General features: G+C 49.4%; 1 protein-coding gene across 2 annotated transcripts; it reads left to right on the plus strand.

The window, feature by feature from the left end:
• The first annotated feature begins 884 nt into the window (after positions 1 to 884).
• pick1 (protein interacting with prkca 1) lies at positions 885 to 20,954 on the plus strand. Of its 2 annotated transcripts, XM_059953834.1 has the most exons (14): positions 885 to 1,067; positions 3,535 to 3,618; positions 6,083 to 6,194; positions 7,696 to 7,824; positions 9,457 to 9,523; positions 11,252 to 11,341; positions 12,497 to 12,550; positions 13,306 to 13,368; positions 14,024 to 14,157; positions 14,338 to 14,430; positions 17,460 to 17,510; positions 17,990 to 18,134; positions 19,145 to 19,388; positions 20,517 to 20,954. In XM_059953834.1, exons 2-13 carry the CDS (start codon positions 3,578 to 3,580, stop codon positions 19,348 to 19,350), a joined length of 1,185 nt encoding a protein of 394 aa, XP_059809817.1. In that variant the 5' UTR covers positions 885 to 1,067; positions 3,535 to 3,577; the 3' UTR covers positions 19,351 to 19,388; positions 20,517 to 20,954. The 2 variants fall into 2 exon arrangements, with proteins under 2 accessions (XP_059809817.1, XP_059809816.1); XM_059953833.1 differs by having other exon boundaries at positions 886 to 1,067; positions 19,145 to 20,954.
• Positions 20,955 to 27,463: the final 6,509 nt, after the last annotated feature.

Raw genomic sequence — 27,463 nt, forward strand, 5'->3', positions numbered from 1 at the left:
TTAACCCAGCTAGAAAGGGAATCTGGGGATAATGGGGAAACAAGAAGGTGGTAGATGGGTTAGAAGTATTTGCATCAGTCTTCTCTGCAAGATCAGCATAATATCATGGGCTGAATGGCCTGTACAGTGCTATGCTGTTCTGTGATAATGGGGAGGAATGATGTAAGTTGAGGTGCGGAGGGGGAGGAGGCAGATGGGGATGGATGAGGTTCAAAGTAAATTTATTATCAAAGTACTCGTCACCGTAAACTAACCCTGAGATTATTTTGGTGAGTTTGGGTAAATACAAAGAAGCAATCGAATCTGGGCGACCAATGTGCAAGAGACGACAGACTCTGCAAATACAAAAAAAAGGTGGGGGAAATAATTTAAAAAGAAGAGCTTGAGCTGTAGAACCTTGAAAGTGGGAACAGTTCAGTGTTGGGACGATTGAAGTTGAGTGAAGTTATCTCCTCTGGTCCAAGAGCCTGATGGTTAAGGGGTAGTGACTGTTCCCGAAGCTGGTGGTGTGGGTCCTGAGGTTCTTGTACCTTCTTCCTCATGGCAACAGCGAGAAGAGAGCATGGTGGTGGGGGTCCCTGATGATGGATACTGCTTTCCTGAAACAACCCTCCTGTATACTGATTCGGTGCCGACAGGTTGGAGACTAGTGTAAGGGGACAGGGCTGGGACCTTAATTTCTCCGGCGCCCGACATGATTCAACCTGGAGGAAAGAGCCCGAACCGGGATGAGTAACCAGTTTAGTGGCACCTCGTTATATCACTGCGCAAGCGCAGCAGCCTTCCGCCAGTACTAAAGATGGCAGCAGCAAAAATGAGACTCTGAAGTTTTCTCCGCAGGCGATTGGTTCCGGGTCATCCTGGCGGAAGAGGATGTGAGGGGACAATTTGCCACGTAGGTGACGTCATCTAAGACAACATTGGAACAGCATCGGTGAATCAGGTGAAGTTAACGCCGTGGGGTCCGCTGAGGGGGCTCGGATCTCTTGCTTGTGTCCAGGGATCTGCCACTCAGGAACTGAGGTCCAGAGCCTGTAATCTAAACATCTGGGATCCAGAGTGTGTGGGTGAGTGACATTATCTGGGGGAGGCCGAAGGTGGGGGGAGGGAAATAAATTGGATTTAATACAAAGTCAATATACATGGGTGTTGGATGGCCAGAATGGACTCCGAGGGCTGGTGGTTGTGCTCTATAACCCAGTGACTCTGTGACATTTTGATTCCAGTCACAATATTGCAGCCCTACCTTTTACTGACTTTTGCAACTTTCTTGCCTCTCTGAATGTAGGCATGTCAATGTTTAGAGGAAATAGTAAGCACAGGATTATGTAAAGATGCTGCTGGGTGGTCAACATGGATTCAGTGGGCCGAAGGGCTTGTTTCGTGCTGTGTCTTTCTAAATCTGACACATATGTTGGGCTGATGAGTGGAACATTAACCCATTTATGTCCTCCTCCTCTGCATTCTGCCCCTCAGTGATGTAGTAGGTTGTAACAAATAAAACAGTGTCAGGCGTATGTTTAAGAATAACTGCAACAGCTCATTTATTGTAGTCCAAACACTGAACGCAAAGTGGGGTGAAAACATCTTCATGCAATCACCAGCCCCTTAAAGTGAACCTCAATTCAATGTCAATGGGTTTCAGTGTGATCCCTCCTCACTCTTCTAAACCCCAGAGAGTGCAGACCCAGAGCCCTCAAACATTAACCCTTACATTCCCACCGGTTACGTTACCCTACAACACCATCATGGTGGCCAGTCCTCCATCTCCCACCTCCTCTTTCCATCTCTCTCCCCATCCCTTCCCTCGCCCCATTCTCTCCCTATCCTAACCCCTCACTCCCATCTCTCCACTCCTCCATTACCACTAATTGTTTTTATTGCTGTTGTCTTAACACTCAGTTCCGATCAGCATTCTCCAACTAAATATTAGGAAGCCCAAAGACAATGCTTCTGTTCTTCAGACTCCATCTCCCTTGGCCCTGCTGTGGTCTCAACCAGACTAATCCTAAGATAAACTCTGATCTCTCATCGACACATTGCCCTGACACTCATTTTCACCCGAGATACTGCCCGGCCCTGCCTCTGGTTTCAATCAGTGGTGACTCAAACCCTCAGCTATGTCTTGGTTAACTTCTAGACAACGATTCCTGGCTGGTCTCCCACCTTCTGTCAGACATCTGTCAATCTCTGGGAATGAAGGGGTTAATGTAAGGGGAGTGTTTGAGGGCTCTGTGCCTTCACTCACAGGGGTTTAGAAGAGTGAGGAGGGATCTCATTGAAACCTATCGAATATTGAAAGTCCTGGATGGAGAGGACGTTTCCTTTGTGGCTGAGTCTAGGAAGAGAGAGGGCCGTCCCCTTAGAACAGAGATTGGAGGAACTTCTTTAGCCAGAGGGCAGTGAATCGGTGGAATTCACTGCCACAGATGGCTGTGGAGCCCAAGTCGGTGGGTATACTTAAAGCGGAGGTTGATAAATTCTTGGTTAATCAGGGTGTCAAAGGCTACAGAGAAAATATAGAGGAATGGGGTTGAGAGGGATAATAAACCAGCCATGATGGAATGGTGGAGAAGATTCGATGGGCTGATTGGCCTAATTCTGTTCCTGTGTTATGCTTCCAGTATCCTAACATTTCACTATAGTTCTGCTTGTTGCCCTTTGCTCGCTGATGATTTGTCTTCTGGTTAAGTTCAGGTCCGGCATTTTCAGTCCATTACTGCAGTCCCCACCCCTCAGGTTATCTCTCCGACTCCCTCAGGTGCTGCACTTCCCTGCTCCCCTTCAATTCCGGCATCCAGTCTGAATCTCATTCCCACCCTGGCACCCAGTACACATTCAGTCTGAATTGCAGCACCCCGGCATCCTGACCTCCTCCTCGTTTTCCTGAAGCTTTACGGCGTGTTACTGCCACCTCCTGAACTGGAGTGTGGCTTGGGACAGCTGAATCTAATATACAGTACTGTATTAGTATTTGTATCAAATCTATAAAAAAAAAGACCTGCATTGTTAAGGAACTGCACTATATGTTTACATCAATAATCCTGTGATCTTTTCTGCACAATATTGTTGATGCTGCATTTTATTATGTGATAACTTTAAAATCAACCATCCCCTCTCTTGATTATGTCTTGGACACCTCACCAGTCCGTGCTCAACCATTTCTTGTTGATTACAATACTCAAATCTCCCATTACTGTGTTTCTACATTAAAACAATGTACGATTTAACCCCGTGTGCCCAAACCTCAACCTCGATATTGTCACTTTCCTGCTCTTTCCTGCCATCCCACCTCTTTCTGCCTTTAGTTGCCGAGGCCCTGGCTGCTTGATTTTCCATTCTACACCTCTCTGCGTCTCATTTCTCTTTTAATAGAGTCTGGCACTGAGCTTTCGGACATCTCAGTATCAGAATGATTGCCCGTTTTCTTGTGAGGTTCCTCGGGATCATTTGCGATGTTACAGATACAATGGGAATGCAGTTATTGCTGGTGAGCAGGTACGACAGGCCCCACTGACTAAATGTACTTTACAGAGACCAGGAGCAGCGGCAGGATTTTTTCGAGCAGCCGGCCGTCATGTTCGGTGACATGGATTTTGAAATCGAAGAAGATAAGTTGTGAGTAATCATCACTTTGAGCGATCCAAGACTTTAGTAACTGTCCGTTGCTCGTGTTTGGGGTGGGCTGTCGCAAGCTCACGTTTATAATCCGTCCGTAACTGAACGTGACCAGTGACGGTGCCTTAACCCAACTGCTGAAAGCAAATCCCACTGCTTTGAGACAGCCTGGAGTTGTATAGTTCACCTGCCGATAGTCCAGTGAGCCTTGGGTGCACACCAAGCTGTTCTGCTGAGGTTCCTGTCTGGCACTTCCTGTAATCAGTGTAGATTGGACTCATTTAACAGGCGCTTTAGACAGGCACTCGATCAATAGACAACCCACTCGATCAATAGACAACCCACTCGATCAATAGACAGGCACTCGATCAATAGACAGGCACTCGATCAATAGACAGGCACTCGATCAATAGACAGGCACTCGATCAATAGACAGGCACTCGATCAATAGACAACCCACTCGATCAATAGACAGGCACTCGATCAATAGAAAACAACTAACTCCTCATGAGGGCCTCATGTACACCAGTTAGACCACCTCAAGCCTCGTGGTTAGTCTTGCATGTTCAGTCCATTTTGGGGCATCCCCGCCTCAGATAAGCTTTTATGTGGTCTGTGTTGGTGGACCTGCTGATATCGATGGAGCCCATCCAATAGGAACCCTTGAACCTGACCAATCAGAGAGAGGTTTTGGTGCTTTAAAAAGAGCCTGGGAGCGATTTGCTGCTTTAAATTGGCTGGAGAGGTGGAGATAGGTCTCCCTCTGCTAGCCTGTAGGTCACCTTTGGACAAGGTGTGGTACCTGCTTAGCCCCTGATCAGGGTTACATGAATCCATGGGAGCAGGTGGTGGATGGTCGTATGAGCAGACCTGGTATGCGACCACTGACGCCAGGCAGACAATCTCTGAAGAGTATTGATAATGGCTGGGGTCACCCGTCTTGTGAAGACACTGCCCAGAAAGTGGGAATGGCAAAACAATTCTGTAGAAAAATTTGCCAAGAACAATCATGGTCAAGACCGTGATTGGCTGCGTCATTTGACACAACACATAACAAACAAACCATGCTCTAAAAGCCATTTGGTGCTTTAAAAAGAGAATGGGAGCCTTTAAGGTCACTGGCCAAGTGGAAAAGATAGTTCTACTAAACTAGGTTGACCAAACTCAGGTTGGGTGATGGCTTTGCAGGAGTTTTCATCTATTCCTACTCTACACACTTAGAGTGAGGCCCAGTGAAGTGCCTTGTCTCCTGTGTGGGCCTGTTATAGCCTTCACTTTCTGATCTACAGGCATGCCTGGGGTCGGTCAGTCTCTCTCTCCCCCCTCTCCCCCTGCCTCTCTCGCCGATGAAGGGATACGGGGGGGGTGGGGGGGAAGGAGGCAGGAGATTGGGGCTGAGAGGGAAAATGGATCAGCCATGATGAAATGGCAGAGCAGACTCGATGGGCCAAATGGCCTAATTCTGCACCTTTATCTTATGGTATTTCAAAAAAAAAGCAGTTAACATACTGAATGTCAAAGTTTTGCACTCTTTTCTTTGGTATTTTTTATTGAGATGAGTGAATTTTATTTTTTTAATATAAAAATATTGCAGCTTTCTGGGCTCAAAATTGAATTTTCCAACTTTGTTTACCTGAATCAGCCATTTCTGCAGTGACTCAGCCGGTTACCACAATGATAATTTTCTCTCTGCCTGCCCTGCTGTGAGCCACACCGAGCACACAGCAAGAAGGGTAGTCCCTCTCAAACTGGTCCTTAACCCTCTGGACCCCATGACTCACCCCCATGGCATATCTGGCCTCGGCCCATCACATTTCCTGTGGCTGACCTGTCTATCCCTCCTCCTTCTTGGCGGCAAGAAACCATCTCTTCTCTCTCTTATTCCCACTTCTGACTGAGCTGAAATATTCACTCTGCTTCACTCTCCACAGACGCTGCCTGACCCGCTGAATGTTTCCAGCTTTCTGTTTTGATTTTAGATTCCCAGCCGATCCTTTGATTTTCAGATCAGGCCCTCCCTCCTCCCACATCCACTCCCTCTCCCTCTTCCTCTCTGCTGCTTTCCCTGTGTCCAATTCCTGGAAAATTTGCACATGACTGAGTTTGATCCTTCCCAAGTTCGTCTCAGGAGAGAGAGCAAACCTCATCATACTGTCACTGAGTCAATATTCATTGGCGGGGGGACCCAATGGGGTGTCACCCATTGACCGGAGAGGGTGTGGGCGTCACCCATTGACCGGAGAGGGTGTGGGCGTCACCCATTGACCGGAGAGGGTGTGGGTGTCACCCATTGACTGGAGGGGTGTGGGCGTCACCCATTGACCGGAGAGGGTGTGGGTGTCACCCATTGACCGGAGAGGGTGTGGGTGTCACCCACTGATTCAGAAGGTTAATATCATAGCTGTATCCAGTGAAATGAAATTTTAATATCTTAAGCATGTTACAAAAATGTCAACTGTTGCAGGGGAATTCCAACCGTGCCTGGGACTGTGACGCTTAAAAAGGACTCTCAGAATTTAATTGGCATCAGCATCGGCGGAGGTGCCCAGTACTGCCCCTGTTTGTACATTGTGCAGGTGAGACGCCCTCATTGTACAGAAAGTAACCTGTTTCTCGCTGCAGTGAAAGGCACCCTCTACCATGCCCGTCTCCAGTAACCCACCGATTTAACCCCAGGACAATTTACCTACTAACCAGGACGTCTTTAGACTGTGGCAGGAAAACCCACAAGCACACTCGAAGAGCATACAAACTTTTTACAGAGGGCGTTGGAGTCAAACTCTGAAATCCAACTGCAGAAGCACTGCACTGCCGTGGTGCCCCATTTGGTTTCCTCATTTGCCCACTTCTCCATTGGGGTTGGGTCTCTGGGAATTTAAAGGAATTCTGTTTGCAGACTTGCCCGGCTGAAGCTTAGTTCACTCTCTTTCCCACCTGCAGCATTAAACATTTCCCTCCCCTTTGTGTTTCTGGACATTTGCTGTAGCTGACTCTGGCCCTCCATTCGCTCATTCTGCATTAATCTCTTCGGGTGTGGCACGTGGCCAAGTGGTTAAGGTGTTCGTCTGGTTATCTGAAGGTCGCTGGTTCGAACCTTGGCTGAGGCTGCGTGTGTGTCCTGGAGCAAGGCACTTAACCACACATTGCTCTGCGACGACACTGGTGCCAAGCTGTATGGGTCCTGATGCCCTTCTCTTGGACAACATTGGTGGCGTGGAGAGGGGAGACTTGCAGCTTGGGCAACTGCTGGTCTTCCATTAAAAAAAAACCTTGCCCAGGCTTGCGCCCTGGATACTTTCCAAGGTGCAAATCCATGGTCTATCGAGACTAACGGAGGCCTACTACAATATCTCTTCGGGCTACAGAGAGGTGAGTCTAAGGGGGCTCACTGCTTCAGACAGACTCTCCAAAGCCCAGCTTACACTAGGATAGTGTCTCAGACTGAATACTTCTCCCCTGCATTGTAGGGGCAGCCCACAGCTGACCTGGTGGGAAGGGTAATTATTTACTCAGGGAATGCGTCCCTGAATCCACAGTGGGAATACTGTCCTTGGCTTATTATTGGCGTATTGAAGGAGAGAGGGGGTAGGTGTGAGGGGTAAGTGGTGGATGCCTGGAATGTGCTTTCTGGTATGGTGGTGGAGGCAAATACTTTAGAGGCTTTTGGATAGGCACATGGATGTGAGGAGGATGGAGGGATAGGGACGTGGTAGGAGGGACTAGAGTTTGGGTGGTTCTGGTTCAGTACAACATTGTGGGCCGAATGGCCTGTGCTGTACAGTTCTACTGGTGAATATGTTACATTGTTGGGCTGATTGTCAACTGAGGACACATCAGGCCATTTTATATGTAAGGTGACTGGAGTCGAGGTAAGAGGGGTTTGCTGCGCGTTTACAGAGGTCTGAAGCCCCTCTGGGTCTCAGTGCCGGAGGAGAGGATTGCTTGTGCTGGGGGTGACTCCACTTCTGCTCTGCCCGCACCCTCCGCTGCTAATCCACGTTCCAGTGCTCTTGTTGCCGCTCCCAGTCTGGATCTACGGGTGAATTCTGACCCCGTGACCCGTGTCTCTGCCGGCAGGTTTTCGATAACACTCCCGCTGCCCTGGATGGGACGCTGGCTGCGGGCGACGAGATCATCGGCGTGACCGGGAAGTCCGTCAAAGGGAAGACGAAAGTGGAAGTGGCCAAGATGATCCAGGCTGTGAAGGTCAGAGGGAAGAGGGTCTCACGGCAGGGGAGGGGGGGTGAAGAGGAAGTGAACAGGGTGAAGTGCTGCATTCTGCATGGGAGTGGGGTTGGTTGGGGTGGGATAGTAGAGGGTAGTGCCACAGAGGGAGGGAGTGGTTGGTACAGGAGGTGGGTGAGGCCGTGTGAATGGGAGAGAGCGCAGTCTGAATTTAATTACGTCCATTACTGCAGCAGCGATCCCCATAACAGACCAAAAATTGACATGGAACCGGAGACTGCCTGTTGGAAAGAATGAGCCATTCGGCCCTTTGAGCTTATTCCATCCCTTCAGTAAGATCATTTGACCGTAAGACCAAAAGATATAGGAGCAGAAGTAGGCCATTTGGCCCATCGAGTCTGCTTCGCCACACATTGATATCCCCATTTCATCCGATTCCTTCTGGGTGAGCAGAACTGACCACACCACTCCAGGTGAGGCCGGGCCAGCGTTTGCTGAGGCTCAGCGCAGCTCCCTTGAATTTAGAGTCTCCCTGTGGGAGGAACGTTAGTAGGAGGGAAGAAATCATCAATGTTTCAAGTCGAAACCTCTACCTCGGGACCGAGGGTTGGAGAGGTGACGCAAGAGATGCTGCAGATGTGGGGAACGCTGAGCAACGCTCACAAATTGCTGGAGGATCTCAGCCTGGCCTGTTGAGCTCCTCCAGAAGGTGGGGGTGGGGGAGGAATGAAGTGAAAAGCTGGGAGGTGACACATGGGAACGATAAACCCCAAACCATTCTTCCAGGTGAGGAAAAAGTTCATCTGCAAACCCGTCAGGGTCATCCACTGTATCCAGTGCTACGTCGGGTCTCACCCAACCTCGATGAGACCCGAAGTAGATTGGGGGACCGCTTTGTCGAGTGCCTTCGCTCCATCTGCAACTGAGGCGATTTCCCAGCGGCCAGCCATTTTACTCCCATTCCGACAGGTCACACCGTGGTCTCCTCTGCTGCCCTCTCACCCCTTCCTTTCTGCATCACCTCTCTGTTGTGCCTCCCCCTTCCCTTTCTCCCATGGTCCACTCACCTTTCCTATCCAATTATCCACTCAGGATCAATAAAGCACTTATTATTATCAGATTCCTTCTTCAGCTACTTCCACCTATCACCTCCATGTTTTCCATTTAATTCCCCCCCCCTTCCCGTCACACCCAGCACCCCCTCCTCACTGGGATTCATCTACCTCCTTCCAGCTTGTACTCCTTCCCCCTCCCCCACCCCCCTCCTCTCCGGACCTGATGAAGTGTCTCGGACCGAATCGTCGACACTTCATTCCTCTCTGTAGATACTGCTGACCTGCTGAGCTTCTCCAGCATTTCAAAAACTCAAGAAGTTACACAGATTCTGGAAATCCAGAGTAACACGCACGAGATGCTGGAGGAACTCAGCAGGTCAGGCAGCCTCTATGGAAATAAATAAACAGTCGACGTTTTTAATTCTGATTTCCATTCCTGTTCCGACGTGCCGGTGTGTGGCCTCCTCCAGCATTTTGTGTGTGTGTTACTTGGGCTTTCTAGCATCTGTAGAATCTCCTCTGTTTCTCATGATGAACTGTGGTTTTGAGCTAATTAAACAATTTATTTTTTTGAACTCTCCTTTTAATGTCCTGAAAGGGAGAAGTTACAATTCATTACAACAAACTCCAGGCTGATCCAAAGCAAGGGAAAACCTTAGACATCGGTAAGTAGTCTTACCTGTCTCGTAAGCTGATGTTTACCCCCTCGTTCCCCTCAGTGTTTCCCTACGCACCATCACCCCCGGCATCGTCTGGGACCCACAACTGCCCCACCGAGCTCCTCCTACTCCTCGATCTGAGGAGGCGGCCTGTTGTTGTTGATATTTCCCTCCGGGTAGGGTGACCGTTCCTGTTCCTGTTGAAACTCCTGGCAGAAAGATCGGGGTTTTTAACTGATCGTGCAGAGATGCTGTAACTGTGAGGATCTTCTTCTGAAGCCCATCACCCCTGCTGGGGCATCGGCCTCTGACAGCGGCCCACCAAAGTCTTCTGGCCTGCCCTGGGCCAGTCTTTCAAGGTGCGTCGCAGATCCTTCCTCTCCCAGGGACGAGGCCTTTAGAGCTTCCGTCGGTGTTTCTAGAGCACCGGGTTATTATGGGATGGGGTTGCCGACCTCATGCCAAACCCTCCTTTTGAAGCTGGGCTTGGGACCATTCGTGCAGATTCTGGCTTGGATACAGAACCATTTAGACCAGAGGGTCCACAGACCCCTCTGTTAATGATCATGGCATTACAAAAAGGTTGGGAAACCCTGATTTAAACTCTATATTGTCATTCCTATGTGAAATAAATTATTGTTGGAAATTATTAGTATTTTATATTTACTTCTCAGTCTATTTTGCCTTTTGTTTCCCTCTATTGCTCGTTCTGAATTGGATTTGACTGTATCCTTCCCTAAGAAACCCATATTTTTGAGTTAGACCATTAAGACCATATGACATAGGAGCAGAATTAGCCCATTCAACCCATCGAGTCTGCTCCACCATTCGGTTATGGCTAATTTGTATTCTCTCCCAAATCTATTCTCCTGCCTCCTTCCCATAACCAGGAATCTATCAAGCTCCTCTTTAAATATACCCAATGACTTGGCCTCCACAGCCGTCTGTGGAAATCCCAATTTACTTGTATATCGCTTGATCAGCAGATGGGGTGTATTTAAGTAATTGTGTTCAAATTATCTGCAGTCTCATGTTGCATTAGGTATGAGAAGTTATGAGGGGTATAGATAGGGAAAATGCAAACACTCTTTTTCCGCTGAGGTTGGATGAGACTAGAACCAGAGGTCGGGTCTAAGGGTGAAAGCTGAAATATTTAAGGGGAACCTGGGTGGGGGAGCTTCATTAATCGGAGAGTGGAATGAGCTGCAGTGGAAGTGGTGAGTGCGGGTTTGATTTCAGCATTTAAAGGAAGTTTGGATAGGCACATGGTTGGTAGAGGTATGGAGGGCCGTGATCCAGGTGTGAGTCAAGGGAACTAAGCAGAGTAACAATTCAGCACATAGATGGGCTGAAAGCCCCGTTTCTGTGCTGTAGCGTTCTATGACCCAATGAATCCCACAGCTTCACCGCTTTGGATGAAGAAATTCCTCCTCACCTCTGTTCCCTGATACTCAGTGAGATCCATGGGCCTCCCTCACGGAGAACTGTCGGCCTGCGTTCGTGAAGCAGTGTATTGTTTCTGAGTGAAGGAGGTGGGACAAGATGAGGTACAGGGATGAGGAGGGGGTGTAATTCTGCTAAATGCCACAGGTTCAGTGGCAGTCAGTGGGCAAATTCTTCCCCGGACAGTTTAGTTCTCCTCAGTATTCCTGGCATGGAGCCCACATCCGGCAGGAACGAGACGACGGGGTGCTGACATTGCTTCAGGGTGACGGTCTGTGCTGCCTTTTACAGTTCTGAAGAAGGTGAAGCACCGGCTGGTGGAGAACATGAGCTCTGGTACAGCCGACGCTCTGGGCCTGAGCCGGGCCATCCTGTGCAACGGTGAGTGTGGGGCAGCATTCAGGGGACAGGCGGGGGATTTATTCAGTGTCGACACATGACACGAGCACGTTGGAAACAGGGGCAGACCCAGGCTATTCGGCCCCTTGTACCTGTTCCAACATTCAGTAAGATTGTTACCGATTTTTTACCTCAGCACCACCTACCTGCACCGATCCCATTATATGCCAAAGTCTATTGATATCTGAGAGTGCGGCCGGGCTTTAATTGGGGAGGGGTAAGGGAGGGTGGGCTCCTTATGCTTGATAGTGCCTGTGGGTGGAGTTGTGTGGTAATGGGGATCAGCTCCCATGACCTATTAATGCTCCCGTTGGTGTGTGTTTCAGTAGCCTCTGACAGCCAAGTCCACCTGCTGGCCTTCAAGCGTGGCTCAGCTACTAAACCCATCTCTACCGACAGGAGAAGGGGCAAAGGCGGGTTGCTGGCACCTTCGGGCAGACGGGGCAGCTGGACTAGGAGAAGGAAAACTCTGATCTCAAACTTACGCTGCCCTATGGCTGCACCCACTTGTGGGGAAGGCTTCGGGATGAAACCCCGAGGAAGAATCCAGGGCTGGAGTCCCTCGGACAGTCCTACGTTGAGTTCAATGCTGACTGGCAACTCCTGTGATGTTGCTGGTGCCAAACTGTATCGATCTCTGTCGTTCCTTTGGGTTCATCAGCTGTGTAGAGAGGGGGAGCCCGCTACATGGGCAACAGCTTGCTTTCCATACCTTACTGCCCAGGCTTGTGTATCGTGTAGACAGCTGGGTCGCAATATCTATGGCTGACTCCGACAAACAGAGGGCTCCTCACGAGGGAGGGTGGTTGTTAAGGGTTCAGTGACAAAACGAGGCCATTCAGCCCATTACACCTGTGCCTGTTCAAGTATAGCTCCACTACCTGGTCCAACCTTCTAACCTGTGGGGTTCTGAGGGATGAGGTGGGGTTTTATTTGGGGTAAGCAAGGAGTGATGACTAGAGTTTGGTGGGAGAGGGAGACGGGGTTTAAAAGGAGAAGGATACTATGAGTTTATTCGGGGCTCATCGAGGAATGTAGGTTTGTTCAGGGTCAGAGGTCAGAGTTAACAGGGCTGAGACCAGGGTTTGTGGAAGTGAAACCTGGCGCCAATAATTCACAGGATGGCCTTTCTTCCAGACGGGCTTGTGAAGAAACTGGAGGAACTGGAGAGAACGGCGGAGCTGTACAAAGGTGAGGGGGGTGGGAGTGGCGGGGTGGTAGGGCCGAGGAGCGGGGGTGAGACTGTCTCAGGGTGATGTGGCAGGGGACTGGGTGGCTAGAAAGCCGTGATCGTTGGAAGGTTATCACAGCAGCGATGTGTTGAAGAGGTGCGGTGGAATAGGGTTTTGGGTGTGGAGGTTGCGGTAGTGAGGTGGCATGGGCTGGGGGTGCGGGTGGGCCCTGGGTTTGGGGACTGTGGATGTGGTTGTCAGGTTCTGGGGTGGACGCAGGGAGTGTGGATGTCAGGAAGTAGGATAGATGTGGGAGTGGAATGAGTGAAGGGTGCGAGTGCAAAGGTGTGTGGGGCTCGAGATCGGTGGAGTCCCATCTCCATTAGTGAGGATGCGTGTGTGTGTACACGTACAGACAAGGACAGGTCTGTGTGTGGTATTCAGGCAAGGGCTGGTCTGTGTGTGTGTAGGCAAGGACTGATGTGTGTACAAGCGAGGATTGGCGTGTGTACAATTGAGTTCTGGGTGTATATGCAGGCAAGGGGCTGGCTGTGTGTGTGTAGAGGTGAAGACTGAGGGTTGGATATGCAGGGCAAGTTGGGTGTAAGTGCATGCAAGGTGGATGTGTGAGAGCCCTTACTTGTCTGTGTGAGGAACAGCAGGGAGCAAGGGCAGAGCCTGTTTATGAGGTTCACTGTTCCCACACTCAGGAAAGGCTTTAACAGCTTTGTGTTCGAAGTGCTAAAACATTTTCCCCTTCCCAACGTGTGGCAGGACTGATGGAACATACAAAGAGACTGCTGAGGGCGTTTTTCGAGCTGTCACAGACACACCGAGGTAAGACCCGTTCATCGGCAACTTGGCCTGGGCTGGCAGGACGTGTTGTGCTGCAGCTCAGAGCTCTGATCTTCACTAGAAACAGGGGAAGGAGGTTCACCCTTTCAGCCTGGTTCATTTATCCCCTAACCTCCCTCCCTGAGCTAACGCAGGTGAGTACTGTGTACATTATAATGGGAGAGTTGTGTCCTTTGCCTGCCCCAGGGACTGGGTGATGACGATTAGAAACTAAAATCTGGAAGATGCTTCCTGTGGACCGGGAGCCAGGGAAAGGTGTATATGGTGCGTTGTTTTAAACTAAACACCAAGCTCCAAGGACATGGATTCCTACAGCACAGAAACAGGCTCTTCGGCCCATTTAGGCCATGCTAACCCAATCTTCTACCTTGTAACATCTACCTGCACCCAGACCACGTCTCTCAAAATCTATCCCAGCCATGAATCTAACCAAGCTTCCCTTAAATGTTACAACTGAATTCTTTTATCTGTCAGCTTGTTCCACGGTCGTGAGTGAAGAAGTTGGATAGATTTGTTTTTGGGCAGGAGCCGGGCGGGGGGTGGTTAGGATAGACTGGGAGGTTAATCTGGATGAGCTGTGAGGTGTGGCTGCTGTCATTCAGGCTGGCACTCTCACCCGTGTTTTGGTCCGTTTCAGCGTTCGGCGACGTGTTTTCCATCATCGGGGTGAGGGAGCCGCAGCCCTCTGCCAGCGAGGCCTTTGTCAAATTCGCAGATGCTCACCGGAGCATCGAGAAGTTTGGCATCCGACTCCTGAAGACGGTGAAGCCGGTAAGTCCCTGCCTCGGCAGCGCACGGCGGTAATGTGTCCCTTTGCTCAGCGAAGACACCGCTACAAAGTGGGTTCAGATCCACTTTGAAATGGTCAGGTGGAGAAGTGGAGACGCTGAGCCACCAAGCCACCCGATTTGTTCTTTCTCACTGAGTAATGGCTGACATTTCCACTTGCAGATGCTCAGCGACCTGAATACGTACCTCAACAAGGCCATTCCTGACACTAAACTCACCATCAAAAAATACCTCGATGTCAAGTTTGAATATTTGGTACGTACTTGGCAAAACCTTCTTTGGATAGCAACCCCTCAGCCCTGACCCCAGCTAGTCCCTCCTCCCTTCTTATCCTAACCCCAGCTAATCCCACTTTCCTTCTCATCCTAACTCCAGCTAATCCCTCTTTCCTTCTCATCCTAACTCCAGCTAATCCCACTTTCCTTCTCATCCTAACTCCAGCTAATCCCACTTTCCTTCTCATCCTAACCCCAGCTAATCCCACTTTCCTTCTCATCCTAACCCCAGCTACTCCCACCTCCCTTCTCGTCTTAACCCCAGCTAATCCCACTTTCCTTCTCATCCTAACCCCAGCTACTCCCACCTCCCTTCTCGTCCTAACTAAACTTCATTCTGGCCCATTTTTTTCTGGTTTAATGGAACACGAGTTGTTAGAAATGGACTCTGCTTTGAAATTGAAATGAGCGTTGCAAAGGACCTAGTTGCGTTCTCTACATCTGATCTCTTTTGTCTCCTGCAAGCTGGAGAACTGGGTGCTGAGGAGCTACTGGCTGCGGTAGGTCTCTGTCACCCCCATGCAACTGAACAGCGATGGCCAAGTGCTCTTGACCCAAGGGCAAGCAGGTCACCGGCCCATGCCTCTGACAGCCCTGTCCAAGGCTTCACAACAGATCTCTGCCCTCCACTGTCATGGGTCCAGCCCTGAAGGGGAAACAGAACTCAAGAAATACCACACTGTTAGGAGTGAGGGAGCGTCACGCTGTTAAAGAGGTGGTAACAAGGGTGTGCCCGGCTGTCAGAGGAGCCGGACTGAAGCTGATCATCAATCGGAGCAGGAATTGACCCGTTGAGCCTGCTCCACCATTCAATAAGATCCTGGCTGATCCGGCCATGGACTCAGCTCCAACTACCTGCCTTTTCCCCGTAACCCTTAATTTCCCCGCTACGCAAGACTCTATCCGGTTATGTCTTAAATATATCTTCCCTGGGCAGAGAATTCCACAGATTCCTTGCTCTCTGTAAAAAGTACCTCTTCATCTCAATCCTAGATCAATTACACCAAGCCTTGAGGCTATGGCTGGCATGGTAGCGTTGTGGTTAGCACAAGGCTTTACATTACCAGAGACCCGGGTTCGAATCCCGTCGCTCTCTGTAAGGGTTTGTACGTTCTCCCCATGACCGTGTGGGTTTCCTCCCACAGTCCAATGATGTACCGGTTGGTAGGTGAATTGGTCATTATAAATTGTCCCATGATTAGGCTAGGGTTAAATCATGGAGATTGCTGGGCAGCACGCTTGAGGGGAGGAAGGGCCTGTTCTGCACTTGATGTCAATAAAGAAATAAATGTCCCCTAATTCTAGTATAATTTACCAGTGGAAACAACTTTCCTGCCTCTATCTTATTTATTCCTTTCATACTTGTTGTATATTTCTATAAGGTCCCTCCTCATTCTTTTGAATTCCAGTGAATATAGTCCCCGGTGACTGAAATCTCTCTACATAGACCAACCTCCTCGTCTCCAGAATCTACCTGGTGAACCTCCTCTGGCCTGCCTCCAAGCCCAGTTGCTTTATCCGCTACAGTGTCCTTGGCCTGAAGTCGCGTATCTTGGCCAGGGCTGCGGTACCAACATCAGAGAGCCCGCACTCCCCGCCTGGTTGACGGGACTACGATTACAGAGCGGTGGGCGGGGGCCTTCTCTGTTGGGATGACGTCCTGACGTTGCAGCTGCTGGAGGAGAGGACGTCGGCGGGGTGATGAACTTCACGCACTAACAGCACGCGGGCTGGTCAGAGCAAGTCCTTGGACAGTGACGGGAATGGGTGGTGGGAAGAAACACTAACGTATACAAGAACCACACTTTGCCAAGCTACCAGCTCCTCGACCAGTCTTCCCGGTCAGCGGTGTCACTTCATGACCTGGATTGAGGGTGTTACTGTGAGGTCCTCTGCTTGTCTGAATATCTGTACTGGACTCTGTCTCCCCCCCCACCCCCCACACTGACTCCAGAACTATAGATCCTCACTGCCTCTCCTCTTCTCTAGGTACTCCTCTGCCTCTGTTCCAGACACCACTCTCCCACCTGCCCAGCCCCTGTATCCCAAGTCCCACATTCTCCCTACTTGCTTCCACCCTTGGGAAAAAGTGGTCACGGTGGAGGATTGAGCACAGATCCATCCCATCAAATGTTACCAGCAATACTCCATACTGTCCCATCAGACAATCCCGTGTTCAGACACAGAGTGAATCCACCTCCACAACGTCCCGTCACACTCTGCTGGATTCATTGATTGAGCACAGATCCATCCCATCAATTGTTACCAGCAACACTCAGGAGCCACTGACTGCACTGGCAGCATTGGGTTTTGTCAGAGCTTTCAGAGGAGAAGTTCCAGACACTGAGGGCCTGGACGAGATGGCCCAGACGGAGATGATGCACCGCCAAAACGGAGGATAATCCAGAGAAGAGATCCAATACGGTGAGGGCCCAGGCCAAGGGATGATCCAGAGTAGATGGCCCAGGACAAGGAACAGTTCAGAAGAAATGTCCCAGACAGTGAGAGCCCAGGACAGAGGGGAAGATCCAGAGGAAATATCCCAGATAGTGAGAGCCCAAGACAGGGGCAGCTGGGTCCCTGACAGCACTGTGGACCCTGCCCAGGGCTGGAGTTGTTCAGCCAACTTTGAGTTGTATCTAGAGCCAGTTGCGACCTCGCCGACCACGTTAACCCTGGCAAGTGCCTGCGGTGACCTGGTGTACCATCGTTTCAAAGTCAGATGTGCTGGACTAATTAACCAAACCTCACTCTGCCATCTGCCCAGATGGGATTTGCCCATCCCACTTCCAGAAACCTCGCCCCATTGGTTTTTACCGGTATGTCACTAAAGTGTACATTTCCACCCCACTTCACGTCCCCATGTCAACCACTGGCCTTTGCTGAGGGGGTGTACAAATGTTAATCGTGTTGGCTACCTCGTCTTGCTTGGAAGTGATTGGAATGCTGGTTTAAACCCCTTGGCAGCAGCTGCCTTGATCTGTAACCTCTCTCTCTTGTTCCGCACAGTCTTACTGTCTGAAGGTGAAGGAGATGGACGATGAGGAGTACAGCTGCATTGTGAGTGATGGCAGGGGGCTGGTGGGTTGGTGGTTGTGGGCAGCCGGGCAGGGCAATGCCCTGAGATCAATTGATCGGGGTACAATGACAGACTGGGCAGCTCCCTGTCACCTTCCACAATTGTTGCGACTGGAAAAGGTTGGTAGGCAGCTGTTCAGAGGGCCGGCAAGTCAGTGGGTTGGAGCGGGGGTGGTTTGAGGGGAAGATACCAGGTGGACAGGGGCTTCTGACACACTTTGGATTGGCTTTAACTGGCGATTATGGCCACTTGCAGCATGATCATGAATGGGTTCAGCTGCGGCTGGAAAGGAGAAGGGATTCCTGGTACAGGGAATGGATTATTCTCCTGGGGTTGTGTGTTGACACGAGGCCATTGGAGCCATTCCCCCCCCCACCCCCCCACACTGCCGACGGTATGTGCTGCTCTCAGCAATGTCAGGAGTTCTGACCACACAACCTTCCTCTTTGCCCCACACCAGGCCCTTCAGGAGCCCCTGTACCGGGTCGGCACTGGAAACTATGAGTATCGCCTGATTCTCCGCTGTCGGCAGGAAGCCAGAACGCGATTTGCCAAGATGAGGAAGGATGTCCTGGAGAAGATCGAACTACTGGACCAAAAACATGGTTGGTTTTAACTTTCTGTGCCGCACACGCCATGGTTTGGGGTTGTTTTTGGCGGCTTTGTGTGTTCCAGGTCAAGAGGGCTTGGGATCAGGTGCTTTGTCAGGTGTGACGATTCTGTCCCAGGTGTGACTATGCTATCCCATGTGTGATGATTCTGTTCCAGGTGTGGCAGTGTTGTCCCAGGTGTGATTGAGGTATCTTTACATCAGGTGTAATTGAATCGGAGTGCAAATACAGAAACTCCCAACGAGACAGATACTCAACTAATCACAGTGAAGTCTTTTAACGAAATAGCAAAGATAAAGTAGCTGTAACGAGCAACAAGGGCCCCCACAAAGATGGCAAAGGGTTGCAGTGATTAGAGGCCACTATCATGAATCATAATGAAAATTACCAGCAAAATATAAAAAAATGTACAGATGTTGGAATCAGAGAATGCTCAAAACACACTGCAAGTCAGTCAGCATCCGGGAGTCAACCTCTCCGGTCAGGGAACTGAAGAACAGGGCAAGTATAGAAAACCGGGTACAGTTAAAGGTGAAGAGAATCTGGGATGGGATAGGGTGAGATGTGAGGGGAAGACAGGATCTGAATGATATTTATAATCACTGACGTATATCGTGAAACTTGTGGCAGCAGTACAGTGCAAGATATGAAAATTACTGTAATTTTAAATAAATGCATAGTGCAATTGTGAGGTAGTGGGCTCCTGGAGCATTCAGAAATATGATAGTGGCAGTGGGTGGGGGGGGGGGGGGAGGAAGCTGTTGTTAGAACATTGAGTGTGGGTGACAAAGATCAGTGTTGGCCAGAGATGCTTCTTAACGGCAACTAATCTGTCCGGAGGAAGGACAGACTGGCAACAAGCTGAAACTGTGAGTGTGGAGTAACAGTCCTGCGAGTCGAGCAGCATTTGTGGAGATGGGAACTGGCCAGAGATTTTTAAAAAGAAACAAAGGAATTAGAAATTCTCTCTGTCGAGTCTGGTAACCACCTCTTCCCATTCACAGTTCAGGACATCGTGTTCCAGCTCCAGCGCTTCGTCTCCGCCATGTCCAAGTACTACGACGAGTGTTACGCCGTCTTGAAGGACGCGGACGTGTTTCCAATCGAGGTGGACCTGACCAAAACCATGCTGAACTACAGTCCGAAGGACCTTTATCCCGATGCAGAAGAGGAGGAGGAAAACGGAGAGAAACTCTTCGACGATGAATAGAATTCTTCTGGAAACCCTTATTGTTAAATAAGACCAAAGTAGGTTGCCTATAATTGGATTAATGCTCGTATTTATGTCTCCTGTGATGAGACTGTTGTCCTGTCACAGGGAATCCCTGTTGTACAGACATTGGTTGTGTTGTTGGAATCTGTTCTTGCCTCCTGTGTCACAGTTTCCAGAGGTGGCCTGTGTAGTACTTCGATCTGCTGCAGGTCCACGTCCCTGCTCTCCGGGCACTGCGCCCTCACTCGGGCAGCCCCCAGCAGAAGATCCAGTGAAATCCACCTACCAGAATCAGTCGTGGACCCTCCTCCGCAGTCTGCCCTCCCACTCTGTGTTTGGAGGAGGTGACGGTTTACTGCCTGTGGAGGTACTCTCTGTTCAGGCCTGTATGCTGATGCTATGGCGTTTCCCCCATTTAGTTCCATGTTCTAGTCCGTGTCACAATCACTGAACGCTGCATTGTGTGGGTATTGGGAGTGTTACTGATGGGTGGTTTCTGTTGACATGTTTCCACATCAATCTCTGTACTCTGGGTCTGAGAGATCTCCCTGATCTCTGCTCTTTGGGTCTGAGAATTCCCACTGACCTCTGCACTCTAGGTGTGGGAATTCTCCCTGATCTCTCTACTCTGGGTCTGAGAGTTCCCCTTGACCTTGAGCCAAATGGTAAACTGGCACTCTCCACATTTTGGAGAGCATAGGGGCACGTTGAAAATAACAGACGATGTCACTCCACCCTCACGTTATAGAAGTGAACGGAAAACAGTGTGAACTCACCTCACCCCCGGAATATCAAGCACTCTATGGAGCAGGGTCAGGAATCCAGGACATAAGAGATCAGTGCAGATCCGTGTTTCTGCACATAGGGTAGAAACAGAGGGAGGACTCAGTATCTGCTGCACTGTATGCGGTGGATTGAGAACCTTTCAAATCCCCTGGTTGTTTTTGTGTGGGGCCTCCCTTTAAAACCTCGGGCAAATGGTCACACTCATCATCACAGAAGTCGTATAGCGGATTAAGAAAATCCCAAGTAAAAACTGGGTGTAGAAATTAATCTTCCTCATGGGCACAACTACTGCACACAAAAAGGCCCTGGACTAATCACTACACTACACTACACTAATCACATTTTTTATTCTCCCCGCATTCTTATATCCGCCCCAGATTTTACCCCTCAACTATACCAAGGCCAATTTACAGCGACCAATTAACCCACCAACCCGCTCGGCAGAGGGATGTGGAAAGAAACCTGGTCAGAGAGAATGTGTAAACTGCACACAGACATCACGGTTAAACGTGGAACTCTGACACTTTGAGGATGTGGGACCGTTCTCCAGTGCTGTGTTCCAGGGATGTGGGCCGTTCTCTGTTAATCACCGTATTCTAAGGCTGTGGGACATTTCAGTCCTCTACTCCAGACGCGTCCGTGTTTCCCGATGACTTTTAAATGCTCAGTTTTGAACATATTCTGCTGCTGCTTCCACAACTGAGGGTGTGGTGAATGTTTTCCACCAGTTTGGTGAGATCTCTCACATCTTTTTTTCCAATAAAATCATTCATTGTCTCACGGTCACAGACTTCCATCTGTGGGACTGAAACAGAGACGGTGTGTGTGGTGTGTCAGTCTCTGGTTCAGTGTTTGCTTTACTGAGTAACTTAGCAAAGGGAAAGTCACACGGGAAGTAATTTTTGTCACAGGAGTTCGCGTCGGAACCAAGTTTTTATTGACATGGTTTTCCATTTCAGCCCCACAGTGGTACACTACTAACTGTTAGTGTCAGAGACACGAGGGACTCTGTAGATGCTGGAACTCTTGAGCAACACACACACAAAATGCTGCAGGAATTCAGAAGGTCGGGCAGCATCTATGGAGGGAAATAAAGAGTTGACATCTCGGGCCAAGACACTTTGTTGGGATCGGGGAAGAAATGTGTACCATCGAGTGTGCACATGGCCATAAAACCATAAGATACAGGGGCAGAATTGGGCCATTTGGCCCATTGAGCCTGTTCCGCTAGTTCATCATGGCTGATCCAATTTTCCTCCCACCCCCAATCTCCTGTCTTCTCCCCGTATCCCTTCATTTTCTGACCAATCAAGAATCTATCAACCTCTGCCTTAAATATACATAAAAACTTGGCCTCCACTGTGGATCTCCACTATAGATTCACCACTCTCCAGCTAAAGAAATTCCTCTTCTCTGTTCTAAATGGATGCCCTTCTATTCTGAGGCTGTGTCCTCTGGTCCTAGACTCTCACCATAGGAAACATCCTCTCCACATCCACTCTTATCAAGGCCTTCCACCATTTGATAGTTTCAATGAGGTCACCCCTCATTCTTCTGAACTCTAGTGAATACAGGCCCAGGGCCATCCTGGAGTCATTTTTGTGAAAAAAAAAAGGGGAAAGGATGAAGGGGTAGGGAAAATGGGAAAGGGGAGGAGAGAGAAGATGGGAGAACAAAGTGGGGATGGGAATGAGGGAATGGGAAAGAAACAGGACATGAAAGCCAAAGGGAACGATATTGGGGAAAAGAATGAGTGACGGGGAAAGAAGAGTGATAAAGTTGTGTAAGAGAGAGAAGAGTGCAGAGAAATGTGTTTCAGGTTGAGACCCTTCATCAGGACTCGTGCTAGTTTCCCTCCTATCCTTTACTCCACTATCATCTCTGATCAGATTCCTTCTTCCTGAGCTCGTTACCTCTTCCACCTATCACCCTCTGCCCCCTTCCTTTCCTGTCCTGATGAAAGGTCTTTGCCCGAAAGTTGACTGTTTGTTCCCCTGCGTAGATGCCTCCGGACCTGCTGAGTTTGACCACTGTGGCTGTCTGCAGAGTGTTCACAGCCGAGATCAAACCTCAGACAACAAGGGGAAGGTGGGGGGATCTGGGGGTTTGTAGGACTGACGTGAGTGGGATGCTGGGTGATGGGGCAGACCCAGGAGGTTGTGGGGCCTGATGCTGCCTCTGGCAATGTTCTAATGGAAGGAGTAAAGGGCTCACAGAGAAGGAGAGGAAAGGAGGGGGAGGGCAGGAGAGAAAGATATCAGGAGGAAGTGTGAAATAAAGAGAAGATAAAGGAAAAGGCAGGAATGTGGTAGGTCAAAGGGGCTGGATGTATACAGTAGGGGGAGGGAGAGTGAAATGGAGAAGGCAGGGGAGAGGAGGGAGGACGAGGGGCAACAACAACTACAGCCAGCGGTGCAGAGAAACCAGGCCTTTGGGCTGATAGAGCCAAGGGTATCAGTCTGGGACACAGTTTATTAGTGAGCAGGACAGGGAGAGGGAGATGGGTAGTGGGGTATCCAGCAGTGTTTTAGCCAGCCTGGTGCACTATATTGAGCTGTGGGGTCATCCCTTCCCTTGTGAGCAGCCTCTTGGGGTGGATCATGTACCCCAGCATGGAAAGCAGCCATTCAGCCCATCGAGTCTGCACAAGCTCTTTGTCAGTGGCCACTAGCTCGTTATCACCCCAGTCTCTAACCTTTGTGGTTTCAAACGCCTCCTCGCCACCTTCGCTGTCCCAAGGAGGATAACTCCAACCTCAGTCCTCATCTACCGATCTGAAGGTTCTCGTTCCTGGAATCATCGTGGTATCTGTGGGACGTCTACCAGTGAACAGAGCTGTGACTTTATTTTAAATGTTTGTTTAGTTTCAGTATTAAATTGCCTCCTTTCCCTTTTGCACTGATGACCATAGACACTGTACTCTGAAAGTCAGGTAAGTCGCCGCTTGGCCCTTTGAGCGTGCGACACAGGTCAATACAATAACTTCGATAAATTTCAATGAGAATCCCCCCCCCCCCCCCCACCCTTCATTCTTCTAGCCCAGGGCCATCCTTCGCTCCTCATACGCTGACCCTTTCGTTCTTGGAATCTTTCTCGTGAACCGGCTCTGGGCCCTCTCCAATGCCAGCAGTTTGCCACCACTGGTGCTCGTACGTTCTCCCCGTGACCACACGGATATCCTTGGGATGTTCCAGTTCCCTCCCGCATACCGAAGGCAAACAGGTTAGTGGTTAATTAGTCACATGGGTGTAATTGGGCAACAAGGGCCTGTTACCATGGTGTCTCCAAATAAGACGAAAGCTCGTGGTACAGGAGGCAGTGTTGGTGCAGAGCAGGGCTTCCCAATCTTGTTTATGCCACGGACCAATACCATTAAGCAAGTGGTCCATGGATCCCCAGGTTGCGAACCCGTGGCGTAGAGGAAAACAGGCTTCAGGAAACAGAGTGTATAACGGAGTTTCTCTACGTGGCATGACATTAACATCGTGCCACACAGAGTGTGGGGTGACATGACTGAGGGCTTTTGACAGGGTGGGGAGGTGGAGAGACTTATCTCTGATGGATGCATCCAGAAACAACGTCACGGTTTCAAAATGAGTTGGCCATTTAACACGTAAATTGAGGGTTTTAAAAAAATCTCAGGATTCTGATTTTTTGGAGCTTTAAGAGGTAGTGGACAGAGGGCTGAGGAAGCAGAGAGGCTACAGAAGGACTTAGATTGGGAGAATGGACAAAGAAATGGCAGATGGAATGTGTCGGGAAGTGTACGGTCATGCACTTCGGTAGAAATGCGTAAACTATTTTCTAAATGGAGAGAAAATTTTTAAAAATCCGAGGTGCAAAGGGACTTGGGAGTCCTTGTGTGGGATTCCCCAAAGGTTAATTTGCTGGCTGAATCAGTGGTGAGGAAGGCAAATGCAATGTTAGCATTCACTTCGAGAGGACTAGCAAGTCTGTAATGTTGAGACTTTCTAAGGCACTGGTGAGGCCTCACTGGAGTATTGTGAGCAGATTTGGGATGTGTTGACTTTGGAGGGGCTTCAAAGGAGGTTCACGAAGATGATTCCAGGATTGAAAGGCTCATCATATGAGGAGTGTTTTATGGTTTTGGGCCTGAACTCACTGGAATTCAGAAGAATGAGGGGGGATCTATCAGATGTTGAAAGGATGGTTCCTCTGGTGAGGGAGTCTAGGGCCAGAGTACAGCATCAGGATAGAAGGACGTCCATTAGAATGGAGATGAGGAGAAGTTCTTTAGCCGGAGAGTGGTGAATCTGTGGCATTTGTTGCCACGGAAGGCTGTGGAGGCCGAATCATTGGGTACATTTAAGGGAGGGGTTGATAGATTCTTGATTGGTCGGGGCATGAAGGGATACGGGGAGAAGGCAGGAGGGGGAAAGTGGATCAGCCGCGAGGAAATAGCGGAGCAGACTCGACGGGCCAGATGCCCTAATTCTGCTCTTATGGGCACAGAGATTTTTCATATTTTTATGGAGGAATTGGATGGAAAAGAGGAGAAATAAATATGGAGGGCTCTGGGAGGGAAGAGTGATTGATCTTGGAGTAGGTTAAAAGGTTGGCACGACATGGCGGGCCAAAAGGTCTATACTGTTCTGTATTTTTCTATGTTCTATGATTCTTGGCAAGTGAGAGGGTGAAAGGTGGAACAGGTATCTAGACCTTACTGAATGGTGAGAGATGAGAAGGGCAGCTCTGCACTGTTTGTAAGTACACTTCTTGCATTTACATCCATATGTGGTGAATCTACATAGCCTGAAAATCCTCCTCTTTCTCTTTCTGATGCAACTTACCTCTCCCAAACCCACTGCTCCTGTGATCCTCCTGAGCCCATTGTCTAGAGGTTGGTTACGGCCTCTTGGGCTAGAGGCCGCCTCTTTCAGAACTGGCCCAGTGCCCTACCCATGGCCCACCTCTCCAGCCATGTGTATACGAGTATAGTCCGCTGTTTTTCCGTGGCACGGTGAGTGAAGTCCGGCTTAGTAATCTATTGCCGAAACCCTGAACCTCTCCCTGCAAGTTGTGCACCCACAGACCACTAGCAGAGGATGCAAACGTCCTCCTTCAGAATTCTCTGCATCAGGGAGGACACAAGCCATCCAACAACTACATCCACAGACACCCCCATCTGCTCTTCTTCAATTCGCTGGGGACTAACTGTGTACGTCAGTGAGCAGGGCAGTGAGTGATGTGTTGTGCTCACTAGTGAACTGGGCAGAGAGAGCTGTGTTTTGTGCTCACTTGTGACCAGGGCAGTGAGTGTGTTATGTATTCACCAGTGAGCAGGCAATGAATGGTGTATGTGTGTTCTCTAGAGAGTGGAGCAATGAGTGGTGTAGTGTGCTCACTAGTGAAATGGGCACTCCACAGGGAGCCCCATAGTCAGGGGTACAGACAGGAGATTCTGTGGTCATGACAGAGACTCGTGTGATGGTTTGTTGCCTCCCGGGTGCCAGGGTCAGGGATGTCTCTGATTGCATGCACAGCATTTTGAAGTGGGAGGGTGATCAGCCAGATGTCGTGGTACCAATGACATAGGTAGAAAGAGTCAGGAGGTCCTGAAGAGTGAGTACAGAGAGCTTGGTAGGAAGTTGAAAAACAGGACCTCGAGGGTAGTAATCTCTGGATTGCTGCCTGTGCCACGTGCCAGTGAGGGTTAGAATAGGATGTTCTGGCAGATGAACACATGGCTGAGAAACTGGTGTAGGGGGCAGGGTTTCAGATTTCTAGATCATTGGGACTTCTTCTGGGGCAGGTGGGACCTGTACAAGAGAGATGGGTTACACCTGAACTACAAGGGGACCAATATACTTGCAGGGAGGTTTGCTAGTGTTATTGGGGAGGGTTTAAACTAGATTTGCAGGGGGATGGGAACCAGAGTGCCAGAGTAGATAGTGGAATGGGGGTAAAAATACATGATGTTAGTAGTTCATGCAAAGTCATAAATAGTAAGGTTGTGTGTGCTGGTAATAATCTTCTGAGGTGTGTATATTTCAATGCAAGGAGTATTGTGGGAAAGACGGATGAGCTGAGGACCTGGATTGACACATGGAATTATGATATCATAGCCATTACTGAAACTTGGCTACAGGAGGGGCAGAACTGGCAGCTCAATGTTCCAGGGTTCCGATGTTTCAGATGTGATAGAGGCAGAGGGATGGGGGGGTGGGGGTGGCTTTGCTAGTCAGGGAAAATATTACAACAGTGCTTCGGCAGGAAAGATTAGAGGGCCTGTCTACTGAGGCCATATGAATGGAGCTGAGAAACAGGAAAGGTATGACCACATTAATAGGGTTGTATTATAGACCACCCAATAGTCAGCGAGAATTGGAGGAGCAAATCTGCAGAGAGATAACAGACAACTGCAGGAGACAGAAAGTTGTGATTGTAGGGGATTTTAATTTTCCACACATTGACCGGGACTCCCTTAATGTTTAAAGTCTTGATGGGTTAGAGTTTGTGAAATGTGTTCAGGAAAGTTTTCTAAATCAATATATAGATGTACCAACTAGGGAGGATGCAATATTAGACCTCCTATTAGGAAATGAGTTAGGGCAGGTGCCGGAGGATTGGAGGATAGCTCATGTAGTTCCATTGTTTAAAAAAGGCTCAAAAAGTAAGCCGGGAGATTATAGGCTGGTAAGTTTGACATCGGTAGTAGGTAAATTATTGGAAGGAATACTAAGAGATAGGATCTACAAGTATTTGGATAGACTTATTAGAAACAGTCAGCATGGCTTTGTGTGTGGTAGGTCATGTTTAACCAATCTATTAGAGTTTTTCGAGGAAGTTACCAGGAAAGTGGATGAAGGGAAGGCAGTGGACTTCAGTGAGGCCTTTGACAAGGTCCCGCATGGGAGGTTAGTTAAGAAGATTCAGTCGCTAGGTATACATGGAGAGGTAGTAAATTGGATTAGACATTGACTCAATGGGAGAAGCCAGAGAGTGGTAGTGGAGGATTGCTACTCTGAGTGGAGGCCTGTGACTAGTGGTGTGCCACAGGGATCAGTGCTGGGTCCATTGTTATTTGTCATCTATATCAATGATCTGGATGATAATGTGGCAAATTGGATCAGCAAATTTGCTGATGATACAAAGATTGGAGGTGTAGTGGACAGTCAGGAAGTTTTTCAAAGCTTGCAGAGGGATTTGGACCAGTTGGAGGAATGGGCAGAAAAATGGCAGATAGAGTTTAATGCAGATAAGTGTGAGGTATTGCACTTCGGAAGGTCAAACCAAGGTAGAACATACAAGGTAAATGGTAGGACACTGAGGAGTGCAGTAGAGCAGAGGGAGCTGGGAGTAC

The sequence above is a fragment of the Hypanus sabinus genome, chromosome 29 (genome assembly GCF_030144855.1).
Source record: "Hypanus sabinus isolate sHypSab1 chromosome 29, sHypSab1.hap1, whole genome shotgun sequence".
In the NCBI taxonomy this organism is placed as follows: domain Eukaryota; kingdom Metazoa; phylum Chordata; class Chondrichthyes; order Myliobatiformes; family Dasyatidae; genus Hypanus; species Hypanus sabinus.